The sequence below is a fragment of the Aulonocara stuartgranti genome, assembly GCF_965226115.1.
Source record: "Aulonocara stuartgranti genome assembly, chromosome: 14".
In the NCBI taxonomy this organism is placed as follows: Eukaryota; Metazoa; Chordata; class Actinopteri; order Cichliformes; family Cichlidae; genus Aulonocara; species Aulonocara stuartgranti.
In genome coordinates, this window is record NC_138950.1 from 36,227,570 (window position 1) to 36,251,724 (window position 24,155).

The following is a 24,155-nucleotide window of genomic DNA, read 5'->3' on the forward strand; positions in this document are numbered from 1 at the left end:
CAGGTGCAGGCTGTGTAAAGATGCCCCAGAGACAATCCAGCACATAACAGCAGGGTCCAAGATGCTAGCAGGCAAGGCATACATGGAACGCCATAACCAAGTGGCCAGCATAGTGTACAGGAACATCTGTGCCGAGTATAACCTGGAAGTCCCGAGGTCAAAATGGGAGATGCCCCCAAGGGTGGTGGAGAATGACCGAGCTAAGATCCTGTGGGACTTCCAGATACAGACGGACAAAATGGTGGTGGCTAACCAACCGGACATAGTGGTGGTAGACAAACAGAAGAAGACGGCCGTAGTGATCGATGTAGCAGTTCCGAATGACAGCAACATCAGAAAGAAGGAGCACGAGAAGCTGGAGAAATACCAAGGGCTCAGAGAAGAGCTCGAGAGGATGTGGAGGGTGAAGGTAACGGTGGTCCCAGTGGTAATCGGAGCACTAGGTGCGGTGACTCCCAAGCTAGGCGAGTGGCTCCAGCAGATCCCGGGAACAACATCGGAGATCTCTGTCCAGAAGAGCGCAGTCCTGGGAACAGCTAAGATACTGCGCAGGACCCTCAAGCTCCCAGGCCCCTGGTAGAGGACCCGAGCTTGAAGGATAAACCGCCCGCAGGGGCGTGCTGGGTGTTTTTTTTATAATAAAATAAAATAAAATATATAATAAAATATATTTTATATAATAAAATATAATGATAATCAAGAATTTATTTGAAAACATGTTGCAGGATGTATTGCTTTGGAATAATCAAATTTATTTATTTGGTTTGAGTTATTTTTTTTATTTTGTCCTCCACAGTGAACAGCAGTGCCACAGAGTGGTAAAGGTGCATTATGTTGTCTTTTCCATTGCAATGCATCACACTCTGCACACAGACCTCTTGAGGCGTGTCATGGAGTAAATGTTTAACCATTATGGCTAAGCAGAAAGCAGTCAGTATCTTAGGTTTTTATTATCTGTCTGTTGTGAACCTTGTCCGTCCACAGTGCCTTAGTCTGAGCAGATATAAATGCCAAGCACACAGAACTTCATGAGGTCCTTAAAAGGTAGGGTTTATTTTCTGCTTCTCAAACATATGACTGTTCGTGATTTGAATATTCAAATGTGTAAACATGCACTCCTTAGTTACGGCATAATTCCTCTGTGTGAAATGTCATAGCAGTGATGGTAAGCCAGTTTACTTTTGTTTTGTTTTTTACGGTAAGTGTTTTATGCATAATTATCATTGTGGTGGATTGTGTTTTTCAAAATGCTATGGTATATATTGCTGTCAATATAAAACCACACACTAACTTCAGCTATGTTCTTCCTGGTTAAACATTGCCTTTCACTATTTGAAAAAAATAAATCCACAGGCAGGATATTTTTGTGTGTGAGCACACACTCACACGCATGTGTGTGCACACACCTACACACACAAAGTTGGATTTGAAGAGTATTGTGAAATATTGACACAAAAGACCATGTTTCTGGGGGGTCATTTCCACTACCCTTTCTTTAAACATAATGAATGAATTGCATTAAAGAGAACGGAGAATGAGAATGTGCTCATTTGCACATTAAAAAAGTTAATGTTTTAAGGGTTCAAGCAACATTCCGACCTTCACGCTTTATGCTATATCCAGAATCAGTGACTGGCTTAATCAATGTTTATGTGAGAAACAACTTGCATTTTTATTAAAAATTAGTTTATTATGCTTTCATATGCCACAATGCAACGGACACAACTGACATATATTGCATTTTTTCCTTTTTGAATTAAATTTTGCTTCTATGCAGTTGAAACTATGCAGTTTTCCAGCTATGCAGTGGCAAAACAAGTACAGCATGTACATGTCAAAACGAGCAGACAGGAGAGGGTAGACAAAAATTGTATTCACTAATTATCATGAATCTAACTTTATAATGATTGATGATGGGTTTTTATTAGTGATAAAAAAAGAGTTAAGATAAGTTAAGCTGTGTTATCCTTTCTATAGCAGGTGATAGATGAAAAAAAAAATAAACCATATAATGTGTGGCCTTGTTTGGCCACCTCATACAGCCAGAATAGCCATGGTGGTGGAGTGGTTAGTGCTGCTGCTTGAAGGTTCCTAGTTGGGGCTTCTTCTTTTTTTTTTTTCTTTTTTTTTTTTTTGAGTGGCACTACATGCTCTCCCAGTGCCTGAGTGTTTTTTCTTTTTCTTTTTGTGATTCAATTCAATTCAATTCAAGTTTTACACTAATAAAGAGAAATTTTTAGCAATCAGATGACCCCAAAGAGCAAGCAAAAATGGGAACTCTATTTATCAACATCAAATATTGATAAACTATATTTATCAGTATCAAAGCTTTATCATAAGTTTTAAGTCTAATCATCAAAGTAGAGAGGGTGTCTGCCTCCCGAAACCAAACTGGGAGCTGGTTCAACAGAAAAGAGGCCTGAAAGCTGAAGTGTCTGCCTCCCATTCTACTTTTACCAACCAACTGAAACCAACTTCTACCAGTTTACTGTGAAAGGACAGAGGTTTTCACAATGCACATGTTGAAACCACCAGAAAAAAAGCAGCTGGCCCTTCAGCTTAATCAGCTCCAGTCAATGTTAACAGGTGACAGGCACACTCATATAACAGAGCTACAGTCACCAGTCAGATTGAAACAGCAACAATAGCAAAGTGCGACCACAGGATGGCGGTAATGTAATGTAATGCAATGTATGATATGAAAGGAGGGACTTTGGTAAGTCTTTATTTATGTCTGTTTTTAGATATGACAAGGTAAGTACTGCTTGCCATGGTTGTCCTGAAAAGTGTATAATATAATGAGAATTCATTATATCCACAAACTAAGACAGATGTATCTACATGTTGTGTCACTGTTTCTCCTTCAGGTGGCCAGAATGCACAGAAATCCACAGTAAGTTCTCCTTTTGACCCACTAGAATCTTTTATGCCTTGCGATGAACATGAGCGGCCTTTTTTTCCCAAAATGTTGTTGTAGGTTGTGCTTAAATAAATACATTATTTCTGATTTTTGTCTCCAACTTGATTGCTTGTTGCAATTAAGAAAACCCTTAATATCATGCAGCAATTAAATAAATTTGTCTATTTGTCTCTAAATAAATACTAGTCCACCTGCTGAGACTAAAGCTTGTCAAATGGTAATGATAAATAGACTGTCTCTTGAATAGCAGTACTTTGACTCGTTTTTATACAACACCTGAGGACTTTTTCTATGCTTCTTCTGCCTAACGTGTGAATTGAGCAGCCAGGGATTGAAGCACTAACCTTCCAACTAGTAGACGCTCTACCTCCTGAGTCAAGTGAAGCCAAAACATCTCTATCCCCCCCACTGGTATCTGGCTGGCCCCTCCTATGTTAGTGGAGGCAAGAGTTGTTAAACTAAAAAAAAGTGAATGTGAGCGAGTGAGTTCTCCTCAGCAAAATTCCTTTTTTGCCATTACTTCTTAACATGCTGTTATGGGTTCAAAGAGTTACCATTACTGTAATTTTACTATGAGTATTATACTATAAGAGTAACAGGGTGGACACCTTCTTGAGCTTATATGATTATTTAGTAACAATGTGTTTCTATCTCTCTCCACAAGTCAATGGACAGTAACACTAAAATAAAATTTGGAATAAATAATGTTGCTGCTGTTAAACTTCAACAGTCCATTATTAAACACAGTACTTAACGCAGTAATAACCAAAGGTAATATTTTATTTTAATTTTACCGTCATGTAGAGTTAATGTGTGTGAGTGCGTAATAAAACTTAAACATTTCAGATTTTTTCATATCATCCTCAGTCTTACCCTAAAATGTCTAAAAACATTTTCAAGATATTTCGTCAGAGCCATCTCTAGTCACAAAACAACTGATGAATAGTCCCATGTATTTAAGCTCCATTGGGAGATGTCTCATTGGAGGTGGTTCTGAGGGTTAATATGCAAATTATCACATGACATGAGCCAGTGTGTAAAATAAATCATGGATTACCATCTGTGAAACATTGCCCCAGTGCCCCATTATGTGAGCCATCAAGATCACGTGAGGTAAGGTGTGGATTGAAGTGACAGGGCAGTGATGTCAAGATTACATTGTAGTTGGCTGACAGCTAGTGTTGTAAGCCACCACTGGTGTTCGATGTTGGTCATTCATCATGGACATAGATAGACTCCTTTACTGCTTTCAAACCATCTGTCTTCTCTGCCAGTGTTCAAAATATAAACACTGGCATCCTCAAAGGATTGGCCTTTCTCCTTTCAGCTGAGTTTTGTCTTGTTGTGCCATGTGTTAAGTGCTTTCCTCATTTATTTCTTCTGCCTTTGAGGGAATGTTCTCTGTTGGTGCGTTAGAGTCCTGACCACCCCAAGTTTGTGTTGTAGTGTTTGGTGTGAGTCAAAGACTACTGAGCTGTGTCTGTGGGTTTTTGGTAAACTTGAATGCTGAGGCTGGGGTTCTCCTCAGCACAGTCCAGGAGTGGTAACCTATATTCAAAGGATACCTTTTTCTACTGGGTTCAAGCACCGTTAGGTGGTTGTTGTTGCGATTTGGAGAAACACAAACAAAATGGAATTGAAATCAATTGAAGTGATTTTGTTTTGTTCCTCTGAGGAGCCCAAAGATTCACTTTTCACTTTCTCTATGTAAAGATTGACTGTGAAGGGTGGCTGTAGCTTAGGAGATAGAGCACGTCATCTACTGATCAGAAGGTTGATGGTTTGATCCCTGGCTGCTCCAGCATGCTGAATATCACTGGGTTGCTACACTAGCTCCAAGTTGTTCTCCCACGCAAGTGTGTGAATGTTAGATAGAAAACACTTATGTAGGAAAAGCATAATAAACTGTTTGGGTGAATGAGGCAAGTTGTATAAAGCTCTTTGACTGCTCAGGTAGATTAGAATAGCTGTATATAAGAACCAGTCCATTAACCATTGCAATGGGTGACACTATTGGACTTCAATGCAGAATTGTCCAATTTGGTATAGCAATATTATAATTGGGAGTGAACAGGAATATTATACATAATAAATCTTGTTGTTAATCAGTGTAACTAGATGTGTTTCTTATGTTAAATAGTCAACATAAGAAAATGCATATATACCTTCTGTAAAAGGTGCATGTTCTGCTGTAAACAGGCCTTCTCTGTGCTAGTTTTTTATATGAAACTGTATCGTATCCTTTTAAAATTGGAGTTTTAAATTGACTCTAATATCTCCTTACATCAGTTTTACCTTTAATCCAAAGGAAGGGATTGACAACCCAGCTCTGGTCATGACTGATGATCCTGGTGAGATGTACACATCTTTACAAACAAAACATTTCATAATACCCTCCCGCTTCCTACTAGTTGTTGATTTTTTTCCTGTGTTTGCAAAGCCAGATCCAAGCGTGGTGCCGAGACTGTGCCACCTGAAGCGTTCAGAGGGCCAAAGCTTTGGCTTTCATCTGTGTATGTACAGCCAGGGTTTTGAGATCACAGATCTGGATCCATGGAGTCCTGCAGAGCACAGTGGCCTCAAGGATGGAGATCGAGTACTGGAGGTGAATGAGGAATATGTGGTCAACATGGATTTTAGCAGGGTTAGTATCTAGAATTTGTGCAATATGATAGTGGGTACAATGGTGGTTAGTTGTGTTACTCAAAGCAAGCAATGTTTACTCACAGCAAGCAGGTGTTTGTAGCCTCCTAGGGGCCTTCTGTAGAGTTAGCATGCTCTCCTTCTGCCAAAGGCATGGATTTTAGTATCGTTAGTGATTCTGAATTGTCCAACTGTTTAGATGTGAAACCTGAGTATTGACGACCTCCTTGCCTCGTACCAGCTGAGAAAGGCAAAGAGCCTGGCTAGATAAGGTTATGAGTGGCTGAAACCATAATTTTGCTTTCAAGAAAATGGAAGGATGGTTTCATGGTGAGGATTTTCCGCTGTGTGTTGCATTTTTTAAAACAACAGACATTCTGCAAAATAGCTTGTCCTTTCTTACAGTGCATACTTGCTGTACTGCAATTACATTTTTTTCTTGACTTTCCATCCTTTAGAATGTGATAAATTCTATATTATTTGACATTGTTTGACATTGTCACATACTATCCCATATGGAAAAGAAATAGTAAAAACTGTGATGTGGCCTACTTCATGTAGTGAATCATATAAGGCTTATATGATTTACTCATGAAAGTGGCCACTTTCTCATTACTTTCATATATTGTTTTAGTAAGCATCCAAAACATACAAGTTTCATTTATATAATTTTTCAAGGGACCTTATATCTGTTTTCACTCTTGTATGCTTTTCATATAAGTTTCACACAAGACAGACACAAACTTTATAAGATGTATATATATCTTTTCCATATGGGTATGTAAGAGGTCAATATTAGTTAATCCCAATCAAAAGTTTAAGATCACTTGAAAAATGGCAAAAAATCATATTTTGCAAGGTTGGATCTTAACAAGGTTCCAAGTTGAGCTTCAGCATGCAACAAGAAGAAACATTTTTTGACCATGCAATATATTGAAAACAAGAATTAAATTGAAACAGGCTGTTTTACAGCTGATCAAAAGTTTAGGACCACATGCCTTTAAAAGGCCAATTCTGTGCAAAAATGTGGATTCATTGTCCCATTCTCAGGTAGTCACACTGTCAGGACGTTCCAATGGCAAAAGCAAAAAAAACCAAAAAACGTTCCCTTTTTGAACGTGGCCGGGTTGTCGAACTGCAGAAGCAGGGTGTCTTACAGTGCGTCATCGCTGCTTAGGTGGGACGCTGTAAGACAGTCGTTTGGAATTTCTTAAATGATCCTGAGGGTTATGGAACAAAAATGTCAAGTAGAAAATTTCACCAGCACTGAGCTTGAGGATCCAATTGGCTGTCCGTCAAGACACTGGACCTGGACCCAAATTAAGGCTGGTACTGGTGCCGACTGCAGCCTCATAACCATCAGACGGCATCTGAGACTGAAAGGCTTCAAAAACAAAAAACGTCTTCAAAGGCCTTGTCTCCTTGAACGCCACAGAACTGACCGTTTGGACTTTACACCAAACATGGTACATTAAAAGGTGGAAGAAAGTTTCATTCTCTGATGAGAAAAATTTAACCTTGATGGTCCTGATTTCCAACATTACTGGCATGACAAACAGATAGAGATGTTTTCTATGCACCACAGTGGAGGGGGCAGCATAATGGTCTGGGGTGCTTTGTCCTTCAGTGGAACAATGGAGCTTCAGGAGGTGCAGGGGCGTCAAACAGCTGCTGGCTATGTCCAGATGTTGAAGAGAACATCCCTCATGACTGAGGGCTCTCATCTGTGTGGTAACAACTGGGCTTTTCAACAGGACAATGATACAGTACACAATGCCTGCAGGACAAGGGACTTCTTCCAGTAGAATACCATCACTCTTTTGGACCATCTTGCACGTTCCCCTGATCTAAATCCAATTGAGACGCTTTGGGGAGTGGATGTAAAGGGAATGTGAATGCTAGATACTTTAGAAACCACTTAGGTATAAGTGATATGTGTAGATAGATACGTGTATAAAACATGCCCCACGGCTCATGCAGTTTTTTTTCTCTTTCTACCTAAGTGCTTTTTAAAGTATCTAGCATTCACATTCCGATGATGCATCGGAGAGCAACCAGGGGTTCAATGCCCAAGGATACTTTGGACACATACTGGTGTAGCGAATAATTGAACCAACAAGTTTCCAATTAGGTGATACCCTGCTCCACCCCCTGAGTATAGCAACACAAGGTTATTAATCTCTGGCTGTCTTCCACAGCATGTCTTCTATCCTTTCTTCCTTCTCTCACCGGTTGGGTGATGGCCACCCCTCTCTATGCCTGGTTCTGCTGGAGGTTTCTTCCTTCTTAAAAGGGAGTTTTTCCTTCACACTGTCACCAAAGTGCTTGCTCATAAGGTGTCATATGATTGTTGGGTTTTTCTCTTTATGTATTATTGTAGGGTCTACCTTGAAATTCAGTCTGAAGTAAAATGGAATAATTGATAAAAACATTATTAGGACAGGCTTAAACTGTTTTAATGGATGACTCTGCCATACAGAAAAAGAGTAAGTTTATAATGTGTCTATGATTATCTCTCTGCAATTATCTAACAGGTTGTGAGACAGATCCAGTCATGTGGCTTACACCTATTTCTTCTGGTGCTGAAGAGGGAAGAGTATGAATGGGTATGAGAACTGATCTTTCACACAACTATGTTTTATTCAAATCTGATGTCTTATTGGTAACCAGTGATCATAATGCTCAGTGATTAACATCATTTAGATCAAGACTAAATGCAGCTATTCTTAAAACAGTGACAGCCAGCAACAATCTCATGTTCTAATGCTACTACACATACTGACAATACTGACGATGAGGAACTTTCCAACCTCTCCCGAAATAGTTGTTGATTGCTGAGGAATTAAAGTTAACATTGCAGATGTGTGTATAAGTGTATGAATTTTTTTTAAACCTTTGCACAAAGGCAGTTTCTTTTCTTTTTTTTGAGAGACGGCCTCAGAAAAGAATTAAAGGGTGAGCACTTCTTGGCTCACATGTCATATTTACTATCAACTACAGGTTGAGGCTTCTGAAAATCTATATTTTAGTCCTATATTTTACTTTAGCCCCCCTCCCCTCCCAAATTTTCAACATTTCATCTCTGGCAGCTTAGCTCAGGAGGTAACAATTAGTCCTCTACCAATTGGAAGATTGGAGATTTGATTCCTGGCTATTCCATTAGGGTTATAGCTCTGTTATCAGAAGAAATTTTACAAGGTGCTTAACAACGAGGGATAACATGGAAAAACAAAACAAACACAAATTGAAACAGTGGTCCCATCATTGCACAGTTACATGTTGTTTACATAACAATTTATGGTTAACGTGAGGCTAGCAAGCCACTGACGCCATTTTATTTAACTCAGGTATGTATCTTTGAAGGGTTTTTATTTCTCTGTTTAAACTAGTCAAGGTACTGAAACTTTATTTCTGAAAGACACCTACTTTAGATCCTCATATTTGCAGCATTAATTTTGCTCTGCATTTGACTGTTAAACCCACTTTCTGCAGAAATTTCAAATTACAAGCATCTTAAGGTCTTGGTGGACAGAAACCCAAAGCTCTTAGTTAAATGACAAAACAAAGTGTGACAGCATTAAATAAAGAAACTAAACAAAAAAACGCCAACAGACTTTGTTAAGCTTTTCATCATCAACCTATTTCACCATACCACATAATGGGTACATCTAATGGCAACATAGGTAAAGTATTATAACTAAATGCAAAGATTGCCCCCCCCCCCCCCCCCCCAACCACCACCACCAACAAGTACCAAGTCATGTTTTGCTTGGGGAAGAAATATTTATTTCACTCAGTAAATCATGCAAATCAATTTATAATGTTTGTATGAATAATTTAATTTTGTGATTTTTTTTGCGGGGGGTGTTCTGAACTTTAGATTCTGGAAGAATGAATCCAGAACCACATATTTCGGGTCACAGAATCTTGCAGATGTCTCCTTTCTCCTTTTTCCAGGCAGTGTCTATGGGCGTGGACCTAAAATTCCTGGCCAATGCCACCAAAGGGGATCGCTGGTCTCGACCCAGGCTATGTCACATCCAAAAACAGCCAAAGCATGGCCTAGGAATGACTATTGTCTCAGTCGATGGTATTTATTTTGCTGTCACTATCTGTGACAAGTGCTAACTACTCACAATCACAAACAGCTCCCCTGAAGTCACTGTACCTTCTAACTATTTTACAAGAAAGCCAAGAAGTTCCAGTGCTAAAGTTCAAACTCAGTTTAGATGAACAGTTTCCCCTGGTTCTAGTCTATGTATCATTAGGACATAGACCAGAACCATCAAATCACAAAAGTGATCTAATGGTTCCCAAAATGTGCAACTATTTAATTATTTCTGCTGATTACTTATAATATACAACAGTTTTGTTTTTTCTTTCATCAAGCATTATTGAGTAGATTTTGACTGTGGACAGACTGTGGATGTGTCAACAGGTGAAAAGAATCAATATATGGTGAGAACAGTTATTGATGGTCCAGCAGAGAAAGCGGGTATCTTCAGTGGTGACAGACTGATCTGGATTAATGGACTGATGGTGTCCACTCTCAGATACTCAGCTCTCATCAGAACTGTACGGATCCTCTTCTCTCAGTCAGAATTGATGTGTGTGCTCTGTTACACTGAATGTGCATTACTGTCTGGTGTGTTTGGCCCTCAGGTGAAGAAGAGTGGGGATTCAGTGACAGTGCTTGTTATTGACAGTGACAGTGAGTCATGCTATATCAGAAGGAAAATTCCCATCATGCCTGTGGTGGCACAAAGCTGCAGCCTCCCCCACAAAGCTAAGACCATGAATCTGGTGAAGGGAAGTGATGGATATGGCTTCCTGTTGAGACAAGAAAAGCTGGCAAGCACACAACAAAAAGGTGAGAGACATATTAATGGAAAGTTTATGAAAGGATATAGGGTCCCACTTTATTTTCAATTGAACTGATTTCAATTCAGCTTTATTTATATAGTACGAAGCCCCGCAGGGGACATGGGAGAAAAAAAATTAAGACGGAGCTTTGCGAGATCTCGCAAAACTTTTGCGAGATCCCGAGTTTGTTTTGCGAGAGTTCACAAAAGTTTTGCGAGATCCCGAGTTTGTTTTGCGAGATCTCGCAAAACTTTTGTGGGCCAGTGGACACTTTTTCAATAATGAGGATGTAGACATCATGGACAGGAAAGAACGCTGGTTTGAGCAGGGAATCAAGGAGGCCATTTATGTGAAAAGGGGAGGCACAAGGATACATCTGTCACCATCTCACAATGCTTTGCTTGCAGCCATTCTTCAACTCTCTGTGAATGGTACTCATGGCCATTGATCAATGATGAATGGTCTTGTTGATCAATGGTCATGACAATTTGCATATTAATGATCAAGAAACTGACCTTGACAGTCCATTGTTCATCAGTGGTGCTAGTTTCAGTCACTGTGCAAAGGTACTGTGTATAAGGTTGGGGAAACCTGCAGTCAGCTGAGACTGATGAAGTCACTTGGATCAGTGATAAAACCTTTCTCCCACTGAAATCGCTACATCCAGATGAACAGAATCAACTTTTGGGGATTTACTTACCTGGATGATTGAGCATGCATCAGGACATCAGAAAGCTTGCTTATCAAGTCGCAGTAACAGATAATATCAAACACCATGGGATGAGAAACAGATGGCAGGGCCTGACTGGTTTATAAGGTTTGTGAAGCTGAACCCCAGCTGGGGCGGGGGTGGGCACTTAAATGATACTTATCTAACTAACCTACTCTAAGCTAATGCTGATTTTGTTCTAATCTTTGAGAAGAAAAACACTGGAGAATATGAGGACACCTTTGCCACCGCTGTCCTTATCTCTTCCGTGTTGCTATAACCCAATAGGAGAAAGCCAAGTCCAGTAGGATACAATGGAAATCGAAATCTTCTAAAATATATACTCTAACAAGACAAAAATGAGCAGAGAAAAAGCCAAAAATCCTAAATCCAATTAAAGCTGGAAGCAGCTTTGGAAGGGCCCTCGCACCCAGCCATGCCCAACAGGTGGCGATGGAGATTACCGTTCAATCTAATGTCACACTCAAGCATATAATGTATTGCACCACCAGTCAAAATGTCATCTAGATCAATGACGATTTTAGCTTTTTGTACACTTCCTCTTTCCACAAAGTGGCGCTCTAACCATTGCTGACAAATGGCACATCAGTCCGTTTGAGGCACGACTGTCATAGTGCCTGTAAAGTGTGAGAGGGATTGGACAATGTGTCTTTGAGTTATAGCAGTTTTGTAATTCTTGGCAAATGATTGAAACTCGACGTGCGGCCACGACCACCCGTTTCACGAAACGTGAAAAGCTTCGCATTTTAACATGACTGAGGTCTCTTGATTCCACTCAGCGCAGATTATGTTGATCTGGTGAAATTCCAAGGATATGTTCATTAGAGTACGAGGCCTTAAAACTGTGAACAAACGTTGACATGTTCAATTGAAAATGGCTGACTTTCTGTTGGATGGGGAACACTGCTCCAAGAGACTTTTTTGTACATCTTGATATCTTACATCAGGCTGCTAAATTTTAGACTCAGAAATTTTGTAGGGGGTGCTGTGGCGTCATTTTGCAATACTCCATGAAAAGAATCACATAACAAGAAAGCCTTCTTCACACTGGAGTAGTGATGGGATTTCCGGCTCTTTTTAGAGAACCGGCTCTTTCGGTTCGGCTCACTAAAAAGAGCCGGCTCTTTCGGCTCTGAACCGGTTTTTCAGGTTGTTTTGTTGCTTTAATTAATTTATTATTAACAATAATAAAAAATTATGCACAAAAGGAATTACTAATGTACAAAAAAGTGGTTTTATTTATATATGTTTATATATAAATATGTGTGGTGGCCCCTAGAGACAAAACACGTACAAACTCCAAAGCACATTTCTAGCATGAACTGAACTTCCAAAACAGAGCTACCTAGATCACTTAAATTACACAATTGAAAGCATATGTGTATTGTTTGTGTATTTATACACAATCACTCATATATATTCAAATAATTTAAAAAAAATGTTCATTTACCTGTTATTACCACACACCAAATCCAGTTGTTGGTACTTGCTGGCTTGTGTAGCCACTAGGTAACAAAAGCTCAACACTGCACCTAGCATCCTGGAGCACTTCTATTGTGTTTTGTATGTGTTTTGAGTTTTTATGTGCTTCTGAGTTTTTACGTGTTTTGGAGTTTTTACATGATTCAAAGTTTGTACGTCCTTCGGAGTTTGTACGTGCTTTGTCTGTAGGGGCCACTGTAAATATACTTTTATTTATTCACTCCACATAAAATGTAATAAATAAATCATATAATACAAAAACCAACTATTCACATTTCAACTTTTAACTGTTTAAATTTTCAGCTTTTTCCTTTAAAAAATTTAAAGTGAAACAACACAAAACACTGCAAACCACAACACAATTAAATATAAATTATAATATGAAAACAAAAAGAACATGCACATTCTCTGTCATATGGACCTGCATGAATAAACTTTCTGAATCCTTTATCATCCGCAACTGAAAATAGTTGTGGATGATTACTATACCTTTCTAATGTGACATTGTTGTCCCTGGCTGTCTTTCTCTTTCTCCCTCCTGCTCTGTTCCTGTGCTACTGAGTGTAACTACCGCCCCTCCCCCCTCATCCCAGTGTAAAGCACAAGGCTCGCATGCTGAGTGAAGCGAAAAAAAAGGGGCCGGCTCGTGTCGTTCGCGTCAAAGATCCGGCTCCAAGAGCCATTTTGTTCGCGACCGACACATCACTACATTGGAGGTGTGTGCCATATTTAGTGACTTTTCAAGCTTCCCAACCCACTGTCAAAAGCTTAGAAGAGTTAGAAGAGAGAGGCCTAATGTTTAATAATCCACATTCAACTGTTTTACTCTTTGGCGCAGCTGTGGATATTCTATTGTTCTTTCTTTGGGATTTTTTTATGCTTAAATTGTTTGATGACAGGAGAAGAGAAGCTGCAGAGAGATGTGTAAGACTGTAAGTCTGCTTCCTGGTCCCAATTCTGGATAGTCACATTTTGGCAGGTTTAATAAATTTGGCCATATTTTGAGAAACCTAGAGCTGCTCTGTCCAAAGTGGGAAGGATAGTGTTGCACCTAATGGTCTTACCTATAAAACCCAAATTGTTTTTTGGAAACGACTCAGACAGACAGCAGTTAAGGAGAACATGCAGCTAAACATGTCACTCCTGATCTGATTGGGGAGGGGACCAGAGAAAAATACATAGTCTGAGATTGTTTAGCAAAGTTACACACCAATTTAATATTAGTTTTAGTGATCTACGATTGATGTAACCAGGTGTCATTACTGCCAACATGAATTCTAATTTTACAAAATCTACCTTTACATTTAGCCAGCAACTTCAGGGTTCCTTCAGTCTCACCTGCTCTGGCACCTGGAACAGAATTGCCAATAAACAGAGTTTGTTCCTGGCCTGAAGTTCACAGTGTGTGAATGTGTGTGTGAATGGGTGGATGACAGGTTGTGTAAAGCGCTTTGGGGTCCTTAGGGACTAGAAAAGCGCTATACAAATACAGGCCATTTACCATTTACCATTTAGATTGGCTATAGGGATTTTCAAGGGTGCGGAGCCAGGTTTCCAATTCAGTGATCCTGACCTTCAGAGCAGTAAACAGGCTTTATTTAATTCAAGTATTGTACAACGAGGCCAAAGAGTAGCTAAACATCTCACAGACTGAGCAGGAAGATGCAGGAAGAACAGTTGAAGAAGCCATGTTGCTAGCAAGCCAGCTACGAGCTAAGCTAAACTAGCAAATACCTAGACACAGTAAATGAATACTGTGAATATAATTAGGGCTCAGTAGTTGGGCGTCTGCCATTTTTTCTGTTATTTTTTCTCTGATGCTCTTCAGTTCCATTCTTAGAAAGCACAAAACTGCTTTCCTTTGTTCCCTCTTCATGTGAATATGGAAGGATGTCTACTTTATACAGACTTGCATACAAACTGAGTGTCTTGAGGAACTAAAAGCACTGACAGCTCTGAACTTACTGAATTATAATGAAACATAGGTTATTGTATTTGGTCCTGCTGTTGCACTGTTGGGTTTTTTCCTGTACACATGGACCCTAGACAGTAATTTTAGATGTGACAGTCTAAAAGTCTAAAATTACTGTGGATTTCTGTGCAGTGGTGTAATGCAGTTTCTTTCAGCTGAGGCAACTGATAAAGATAAAACAAAAACATTGTGTTGAAAGATCACTTTAAAATAATGCCTTTATGACAGCTCGGTTGGATTACTGCATCTCTTTGTGTTTGGGAGGTTGCTGTAGCACAGGAGGAAGAGCAGGTCATCTACCAGGGCCATCTATAGGGTTTTGAATGCTTACAAAGAGTAGAACAGCGCTATACAAGAACCAGTCCATTTGGTGCTAGCCAGTCCTCCCTGCAGCTGGTGCCACATGACTTTTAACTGGAACATATAAGAGAGACTATATTACTCTGGTTCTTAAAGCCCTTAAATTCATCCTACTTCTCTGAGCTAATGCACTTGTATTCCCGTCCTGTGGCCTTAGTTCAGTTCACCATCTGCAAGTACACAGTGGACGTTCAAGAGGGACAGGTCTTTTCCCATTGCAGCTCACAAATTGTGGAAATTACACATTAGACTGACTTGTTAAGACCCACTTCTACTTAGCTTTCAACCCACTGTGACATGTTGATTTTATTAACTCATGTTTAATTGTGTTTTGTACTGTTATTCATGCTTTTATTTTGTCCGGTACTTTTGTTTAATATTACAATTATTGTAATGCTTTTATTCCTACGTTCAACACTTTAAAAACAGAAAACATTAAATGGCTAAAGCAACACTAAAGCAACACTAAAGCAACACTAAACACTAAAGCAACTTTATAAAAAAGTTGCTTTTCTTTATGCCTCTGATGACTGATCTTCGATCTCATTAGGATAGTGTGCAGTGGGACACTTGGAGGGCAGACTGTCAGCTGCCCAACTAATCAGAATTAGAAGTCATACTTTTGTTTCCTTTACTGTAATTCACTGCTGGGTGGGCGAGACAGGCTGTTTGGAAGATGGAGCTAAGCCTTGCCCAGGCTTAACTATCTATACAAAGTATATCAAGATGTAATCCAGATGTAATCAATTCATATATTTCTCAAAGTTAGGAATATATAAATATATTTCAGGAAACAGTAATAAATCTAATAATAATCTTCTGTGACCCTGCAGTTCATGTGCTGAGAGAAGTGGATGTGGGGAGTCCAGCTCAGGGTGCAGGAATGGAGGATGGAGACCTGCTGCTTGCTGTCAATGGGGAACCTATTGAGTCCATGGAGCATGAAGACATTGTTAGAAAGATTAGACAGAGTGGGGATAAAGTCTCGCTTACAGCTATATCTATTGCAGGAAGAGACTTTTACAGAGAGGCAAGTACAATCATATCAATACAGTCACACAAATATAGTATAACACGTAGTGTGTAAGGGGTGAACTGCTTTCTGTTCTCCTGCAGTTAGGCATTTCTCCTCTGTTATTCCATGAAGACTGTTCTCACCACTGCATAAAGAACTGGGAGGACACTCCTCTAAGAAAACCCACAAAGTATAATCAGGACAGAGAGGAGGCTGACTCTGGTTTCTACTCAGGTTATGTCGCAGAAATGCCAGAAACCGTAAGGATACAGGTAGGACCTCACTGTTTTACTGAAGTTAGACATGAATGTGTGAGAACATGGCATGCAGTGTAAAATGTTGAGTCATCATAATGTCTAGAAAGGTGGTATTTAATGGGATTTGCAAAGTTAGTAATGCTTTGTGAATATTTAGATGTTTCTAAATGTGCAATTTTGCTTGCATTACATGTTTAACAGACCTTACTTACATTGTGCCTTTCTACTAAGGCACTCAAAGCAGTCCCTCATTCACCCAATCACACACACATTCATGCAACTATGCCTAAACACTTTTCAACATTCACACACTCACACCTTAGTTGCCCAAAGTAGATGCATGGATATGCATCAATTAAAGAAAAATGCTGTTGTCATTTAACTTTTTTATTGCATTTAACAAAACAAAAATTCATTCATCATCATTCATTTTCAGGACCTACTCTACTTAAGTTTGTGTCCACAAACTTGTGTCCACAAACTTGAGTAAGTTATTCAAATGTTCCTCAAATGTTCCCGTTAGTCAAAATTTTAGAGCATTTTCCGTTGAATCTCTAATGCGTCTAAAAGAGTTTTTGGTTCTATGTAGACAACACATGGCAGACCCGACCACATATTGCACATTTTTAACACTTTTCTTTATTACGGTTATTGTAACTACACGCACACGGCTGCAGTTTTTCAGCTGCCAGCCACACACCCCAACGACAACAACAGCAAACACCCAGGATCCAGTACAGACTTTAATGCAGGGAAGGCGTGGTAAGCTGATGCAGCTCCGGTGTGTGAGCCTCCCCGCAGCGGTGCCACAGACCACGCCCCGTAACATTCTAACACGTGAAAATATTAATTTATTTACCAAAATTATTTCTTAATATTATAATTTCGTATGCCATCTTAGAAACCCCATGATTTTGTGTATTTGGATTAGATTATCTACTGATGTATTTCCTTTTAACAAATCAGTATACTGGCAAAGTGAAGGATCTGGTCAAAGACAATAAAGACCACTTTGGTATGATAGTGGACTCAGTAGAGAATGTAAGAGTGGCTGCATTTAACCTATATGTACCTAACAAAGGTTACCCACAATTCTTTCAAAAACTCACTTCTCTTTTGGCTGAGTAACGTAAAGGGATAATTCTAATACAGACAGGCTTTAACTCTAAAAGTGGACAAGAACTGAATAGACTACCTGTAGACAAAGAACACATATCCAGAAAAAGTAAGCCATTTTAGGGGGTGAGGGAGAAACACTGGTAGTTGTACTGTCATCCCAGAGAAAGCAATTTTTTTGTTTGTTTTTTTTGTCCCATGTATCCCAGGAGAATTTACCTCGAAATTTACCGTAACACACAAAATAAGCTTGGGAACAGATAAGCATTTCAAGTATTGGAGACTAAATGTATCACTACTGAGAAATGCCTTACTTTAACAGGAAATGCAGAAGGATGTGAATTTAATTGATATTCAGTGGTACTCTCCCTCCCTCTAGTCATCTCATGTTTACAACTGCGGTTACAATTGATATTTATATCAACATGAAAACAATTGTATTTGCTGTTATGGACACATTTGTATATACATCCTAAATTTTTTTCTGTTTATATACATTCTTTTTTGTTAACTTTAATTTTATTCTTCTTTTGCACTGAAAGAACTGTTCTAACTCTCAAATGTGCGCTTGAAAGTAGATGTAAGTAAGCTTGAGTTGAAATGGTGTCCCGCAAGATCTTTAGATAGCCTGGAACCATAGTTTGCTCTACTAGAGAAAAGCCTTCTGTAAAGCTGTGGCATCTCATTCATCACTGATTGAAAAAATTGAGAACAACCAAAGCTTTCTTTTCACCACTGTAGCCAGGGTCACCAAGAGTCAGCCAAGCATTCCATGAATTTCTTCACAAATAAATTTTTAACCATTAGAGAAAAAAATATTCATAACCATCTGTAGAGGTATTATTAATGCAGATGGTTACTAGAATAAGTATACTGCAGATACATTTTCAAACTAGTTATCTCCAATCTTCGTGAGTTAACTTCATTAACTTCAATCAAAAGCGTCAATGTGTATTAGATGTCTTTCTACAGTCCTCCTCAAATAAGTCAATAAATTTATCTTAAATATGATCAGTCAATCACTATTAAGGGGCCATTTTGAGCTTGGGGCTTCCAGTCCATGTTCCTGTATACTGTGTCAGACTGCCTGCTAGCATCTTGCACCCTTGTTATGTGCTGGATTGTCTTAGAGGCATCTTTGCACAGTCTGCACCTTGGGGTTTTGCCTCGTGTGGTAGACCGAGCATCTATTGAACTTGTGCTTAGAACTTGTTCCTTTGTTGCCATGACTGTTTTATCTTTTAGTCCTTCTTTGTCAGAGGTGTGGACTCGAGTCACATGACTTGGACTCGGGTCAGACTCGAGTCATTAATTTTATGACTTTAGACTTGACTTGAAAAAATGTTCTAAGACTTGTGACTTGACTTGGACTTTTACACCAATGACTTGGGACTTGAATTGGACTTGAACCGGTTTACTTGAAAAGACTTGATATTTTACCCCAAATATAAAATTTAACATGCATATTATATAGAGATTGAAAATGTGACGTCATTCACGGGTAGAACCGCAAAGGATTCTGGGAACTCGTGGCAAGCGGTACTAGCGCACGCAGGCTTTCAATTAAAATCAGTTATACAGCGATAAAAAGAAACACAAAAATGTCAAGAAGCCGTTGTATTATTAACTGCAATAGCCGGTCGCATGACAGCCACGGGAAGCCGACGGGTAAAGAGATCGGTTGTTATCGGATTATGTCGTTGAAGAGAAATTGTTCAAGCCATGAGTAACAAAGACGCGACGGATGGCCTGGATTGCAGCCATTCAAAGATCAAATATAACGTCCCAGAACACTCCAGCTCACAGGTTAGTCTGCTCCAAGCATTTACACGAAGGTCAGTGTTTTTTAGTACTTAATACGTCATTTTCATAACATAATTAGTGATATAGGTTACAAGCAAGTCTGGCGCTGAACAGAAATTGTCGCGCTATGCTCCTTTATTTATTGTGCATAAATAGTGACTTGTCCTGACACAATATTGCGTTTCGCTTCTGTTATTATGGTACATTGACAAAAACATATACTTTTATTCACAGGATAAAACAGGTTTTTTGTATCACTAATTGCCCAGTACGATTACAGCACACAATATTGTTGTCACTGCTACATTTCTGTGATGCTACCAGAAATTATTTCCACTACTAATTAATTACCGTTGAGCTCAAAGGTCATATTAATAAACGGTTAAGGAATGTGTATTTATGATGACGATTTGTGAGACTGGTAAACTTATGATACGTACGATGGTCTTTCGTTCTACACGGTGCATTTCAAGGTCCTGCACCCATCTGTCGGTAAACTGTACCTGGGCTTGTTGCAGTGACTGGAAGTTACTAAACTTCATGAGTGTATGCACTCACTCCAAGAACCATATAATTATAAATATGCATATAAATATGCTAAGATGAGATAGCTGACTTCATCTAACTAGCAAATGTTGTCCAGGCTACGTTGGTGATACAGTTTTTTTTAATGTGTATGATATTTTTGTCATGCGATTTTAAAGCCGGTCCTACAACCGCATCCAAGAATAACATGCAGCTTATCTCAGAACTGTCGGTGAAAATTATTCTAGGAGCTAGGTTTAATTGAGCTGCATTTTAAAGAGGTGCAATTTCACAATTTGTGTATATTTTCTAAGTTCACTATTTTGTCATGTGTTGAGAAAAACACAGATTTTAAAATTACATGGTCTAATATTTACATTTAGCATAACTGCAACATTATTTTTTCGTTTTTTTTTTTTAAAGACTCGAAAGGACTTGAAATTCAAAGTTTCAGACTTGTGACTTGACTCGGACTTTTACACCAGTGACTTGAGACTCGACTCTGACTTGCCTGACATTACTTGAGACTTGACTTGAGACTTGAGGATAAAGACTTGAGACTTACTTGAGACTTGCAAAACAATGACTTGGTCCCACCTCTGTTCTTTGTTCAGTCATTGGTAGGATTTCTCGATATCAGCTATGTTTTCTATCTGCTAGTGGTACATACCATGCAGGGGCATGTTTTTCTATGATGGTTCTTGTACTTGCTTGTCTTCTGTCTCGGGTTTCTGCTGCCTGAGGTATTCACTAAGCAGACGATCAGTTGTTGCCATCTTCCTGATGTACTCATGGATCTTTGTCATTTCATCCTGGATAGTGGTTCTATCACTCTCTAGTCATTGGCCTCTGTAAGGAAGAGGACTCCCTTACTACTGTTTATATTATAATTTGTATAGCACTTTAGGAGCACACCTTTCACTTTATTAAAAGCACCTTATCTAGCACTTTATTTAGCATCGCACTGTAAGCATAGATTTGCACATGAAGAACATTTGCACACAAGAAGTTTAATTATTTATTGAATATTTATTGCGTATTTTAAAATCAGTTGGTAGCCTTTGTTCCAGGTCCCGCACAGCTGCTCCTCATCAAGAAATGTGGTGGTTGTCTGTGAGGAGAAAGGAATTGGGATTGAGAGCAAATAAGGTTTACCAGTAAGGAGAACTAATGCAAGTGTGTGAAAATCTAAAAATAATGTGGTGCAAAGAAGTGACTAAGATGTGATTACTCACCTTTCTTTCCTGTGCCTGTGTCCTCTCCAGGGTGTTTGGGCAAATGTTTCACCAGGAGTCCAGACAGCTTTTAAAGACACCTTTTATAGACAAGCTATCTATCTATCTATCTATCTATCTATCTATCTATCTATCTATCTATTAGGGGTGCAACGATACACAAAATTCACGGTTCGGTTCGGTTCGATACTTTGGTGTCACGGTTCGATATTTTTTTGATACAAAAAAATGTTCATGCATTTTTAATTTGTCATTTATTAAAATTATAAATATATATTTTAACTCAAAAGTACAGTTTTTAAATTTAACCCTAACCCTTGTGCGTGTTTTTTATTTTGACAGCGAATGCGCACCTGCGGACCACTTATGTGCAGCCCTGGTTATTTAGCTCGTCATATCGCAGCCACAGAAATTCTTTTGTCCATGAAACCATAAAGCTGCACTTTCTTTTTGCCTTATAGTCTGATTTGTCATAACTTCTCCGTTTTGTGGTAAGCTTTTCTTTGGCTGTCACTTCTTCACCCTGACCTGTCTTATTTGGCTCAGAAGAAATGAAATGCTTTTACACACGCACTCACATAAGCTCAGCGATTCTCTGCGCGATCAACCTCTCACATGTTTAAGCTGCGGGAGATTTCACTTGTCATGTTTGCATAGTAAGCTAACGATTAATAAGACGATGTCAGAGGAATTGGTGCACAAATTATCATCACTCACAGATCAGTGCTGTTGCTCTCTATACACAGTTCGCACGATTGCAAAGTGAAAGCAAAAAAACAAGCGCAAATTCAAACGCGACTTCAATATGTCACATATTGACAGTGGCTCACCGATGCCAATGACATAATTACCCAGCTACATTTCTGAAAGAATGCAAAAGCATTGACATATATTTTTCCTACAATAGCCCGACGTTCAGGGAAGAGATAGATTTTGGTAGCCCGACTGAAAAAATCGCTAGCTCCGGGACGTCGGGCTAGCGATATTGCGAGCCCTGTATCTGATTGAGGAATCACTCATCTTTGGAAAAGAGAGTTTATTAGAGAGAAATGGCTCTTTCCAAAATAAAAGCTATACTATCCGCTTCTTCTGGGCTATATTCTCAGCAGCATAAGGAGAATCATGTGCTAACAGCTGTCTAAATGACTCGGCTAAAGTTAGTAGCATGCTTGCTTTTTTTTGTCTGCTTCCACTTGTCTTTGCACTAGGATGATGTCGGCGTAAATGTGCAGTCATATTCGTCGTGTTCCCACTAGTGCTTTCAGGTTAATCTCGTTGAAATGACCTTAACGCCACAACACGGCAAATCTCCGTTAACGAGCTACCGCCGATCGCTCCGTGCATGGGGCTAGACGGCCAACACGTTAACGAGCTAACTGCGCTAGCACACTAGTTCACACCAATGTAATTGAGCATTGCATGGCACATCCAACATACTGTTTTACTTTAGTCCATGACTCGCTTACCTTCAGGGTCATACGTCACATGAAAACCAAAATAATTCCAAACGCCAGATCTGAATGAGGGTGGGGGAGGTGCCCTGCGCTCTTCCTTCTGACTATGCTGTCTGTGTTGAGCGCTCAGTGGATCTGCGCTGGACAGTGCAGCCTAGGAGGAGTAGTCGAACACAGATTCACTGAGCGCTCAACACAGACAGCATCGTCAGAAGGAAAATTGATAAAATAAATTACAAATGTTGTATTGTTCGATACATATGCGTACCGAACCGAAAGCACTGTATCGAACGGTTCAATATCGATACGAATATCGTTGCACCCCTACTATCTATCTATCTATCTATCTATCTATCTATCTATCTATCTATCTATCTATCTATCTAGATAGATAGATAGATAGATAGATAGATAGATAGATAGATAGATAGATAGATAGATAGATAGATACTTATATGATTTAAATGATTCACTGTCTTTGGATTGACATTATTTGAAGTTGCTAGTAGGCTTGCCCAGTTCAACAGTTTATCTTTAATTCAATTCAGTTCAAGTGCATTCAAAAATCAAAAGGAATCTAGATTTGACTCTGGGTTTGTCTTGTAGGACCCTACTGGCCACAGTCAATGCTGCACGGAATCTAGTTACTTCACAAGAGAACTCTCTGAAGATTTAGGTCCATTGACCAAGGTATATTAAGTCCTTCATGGACTGCTCCCCTCATTATGTCTTTGTATACATAATGTCTACAAGATATTCTTGTGATTAAATGCTCTGGTGGTTCATTCTTACCAGGTGACAGCCTGGTGATAATGAACAATATATCTTAAATTGTTAATTGCTAACAATTTTGTTAACAAGATACATTTTTTTTTAAACAAAATTATATTCATATTAAAGACCACGTTTAAAACATACTATTTGTGATGGCTGTCTCACTTCACTTTTATAATCCTTTCTGGCTGAAGAATTGTCTTCTTGCCAAGCTCAAGTCATTATTTATGTTGTTAATGAGATGTTCTAGCATATAAATATAGACAATTTACAAAATTAATTGTGGTTTGCATTGCATTGTGTTTTATGACATTTGCTATATTTTACAGATTTCTGAGAGAACACATTATGTTTACTTGTGATGGAAATGAACAAAAATAGAAGTGACCAAGGCCATCCTGTGGACAGAGCTTAACTTTGAAGAAAGTAAAGATTTAACAGCTGATGAAGATGTGACTGAAGACAATGTCTTCGTCTGGATTCAGGCCTGCTTGGTTATGGGCAGCCTCCCTTTTGATTTGATCATATAATGTGAATTTTGGACACTGAACACCAGATTTGCAACAAAACAGCAGTATTTTACATCCTTGTAGTTATAAAATCACAAATTACTCATCTCCTGTGTAGTAATGGTGTCATCATGTTTACTGAAAACTGAATAATTACTTCGCTGCAATTGTCACACTTGGCAAAGCTGAGTGGACCAAACTGCATCCACTTCTGACCTGCAGGCCCATTCTTTTTAAATCCCCATGCTGTGCTATCTATATAATATGACAAACTTTAGAATGCACCGTGGATGGATATACTCCTAGATATTTCATATACGATCTCAAAATATATTATTGTACTGTGTGCCATTGGTGCATAGAGATTCTGTATTTTATTCATTCAGTCCACAGGTTTTTGTTTTGTCACCTCAGTTAATTCGAGTCACAAAACCCCCTGAATGTTTTTGTGGTGCTGTTGCCTTCTTTGTGTGCAAATATCTAATAAAAGATCTAAT

The 24,155-nt window shown here is 39.0% G+C and overlaps 1 protein-coding gene across 4 annotated transcripts; it reads left to right on the forward strand.

The window, feature by feature from the left end:
• The first annotated feature begins 925 nt into the window (after positions 1 to 925).
• On the forward strand, positions 926 to 23,580 carry LOC309687273 (Na(+)/H(+) exchange regulatory cofactor NHE-RF3-like). Of its 4 annotated transcripts, none has more exons than XM_082502129.1 (12): positions 926 to 1,044; positions 2,868 to 2,893; positions 5,229 to 5,271; positions 5,365 to 5,564; positions 8,098 to 8,169; positions 9,521 to 9,653; positions 10,002 to 10,138; positions 10,226 to 10,433; positions 15,804 to 16,004; positions 16,091 to 16,257; positions 22,982 to 23,065; positions 23,479 to 23,580. In XM_082502129.1, exons 1-12 carry the CDS (start codon positions 1,008 to 1,010, stop codon positions 23,509 to 23,511), a joined length of 1,341 nt encoding a protein of 446 aa, XP_082358255.1. In that variant the 5' UTR covers positions 926 to 1,007; the 3' UTR covers positions 23,512 to 23,580. The 4 variants fall into 4 exon arrangements, with proteins under 4 accessions (XP_082358255.1, XP_082358257.1, XP_082358256.1 ...); XM_082502131.1 differs by having other exon boundaries at positions 5,365 to 5,525; XM_082502130.1 differs by having other exon boundaries at positions 956 to 1,044; positions 5,210 to 5,271.
• The last annotated feature ends 575 nt before the right edge of the window (positions 23,581 to 24,155 follow it).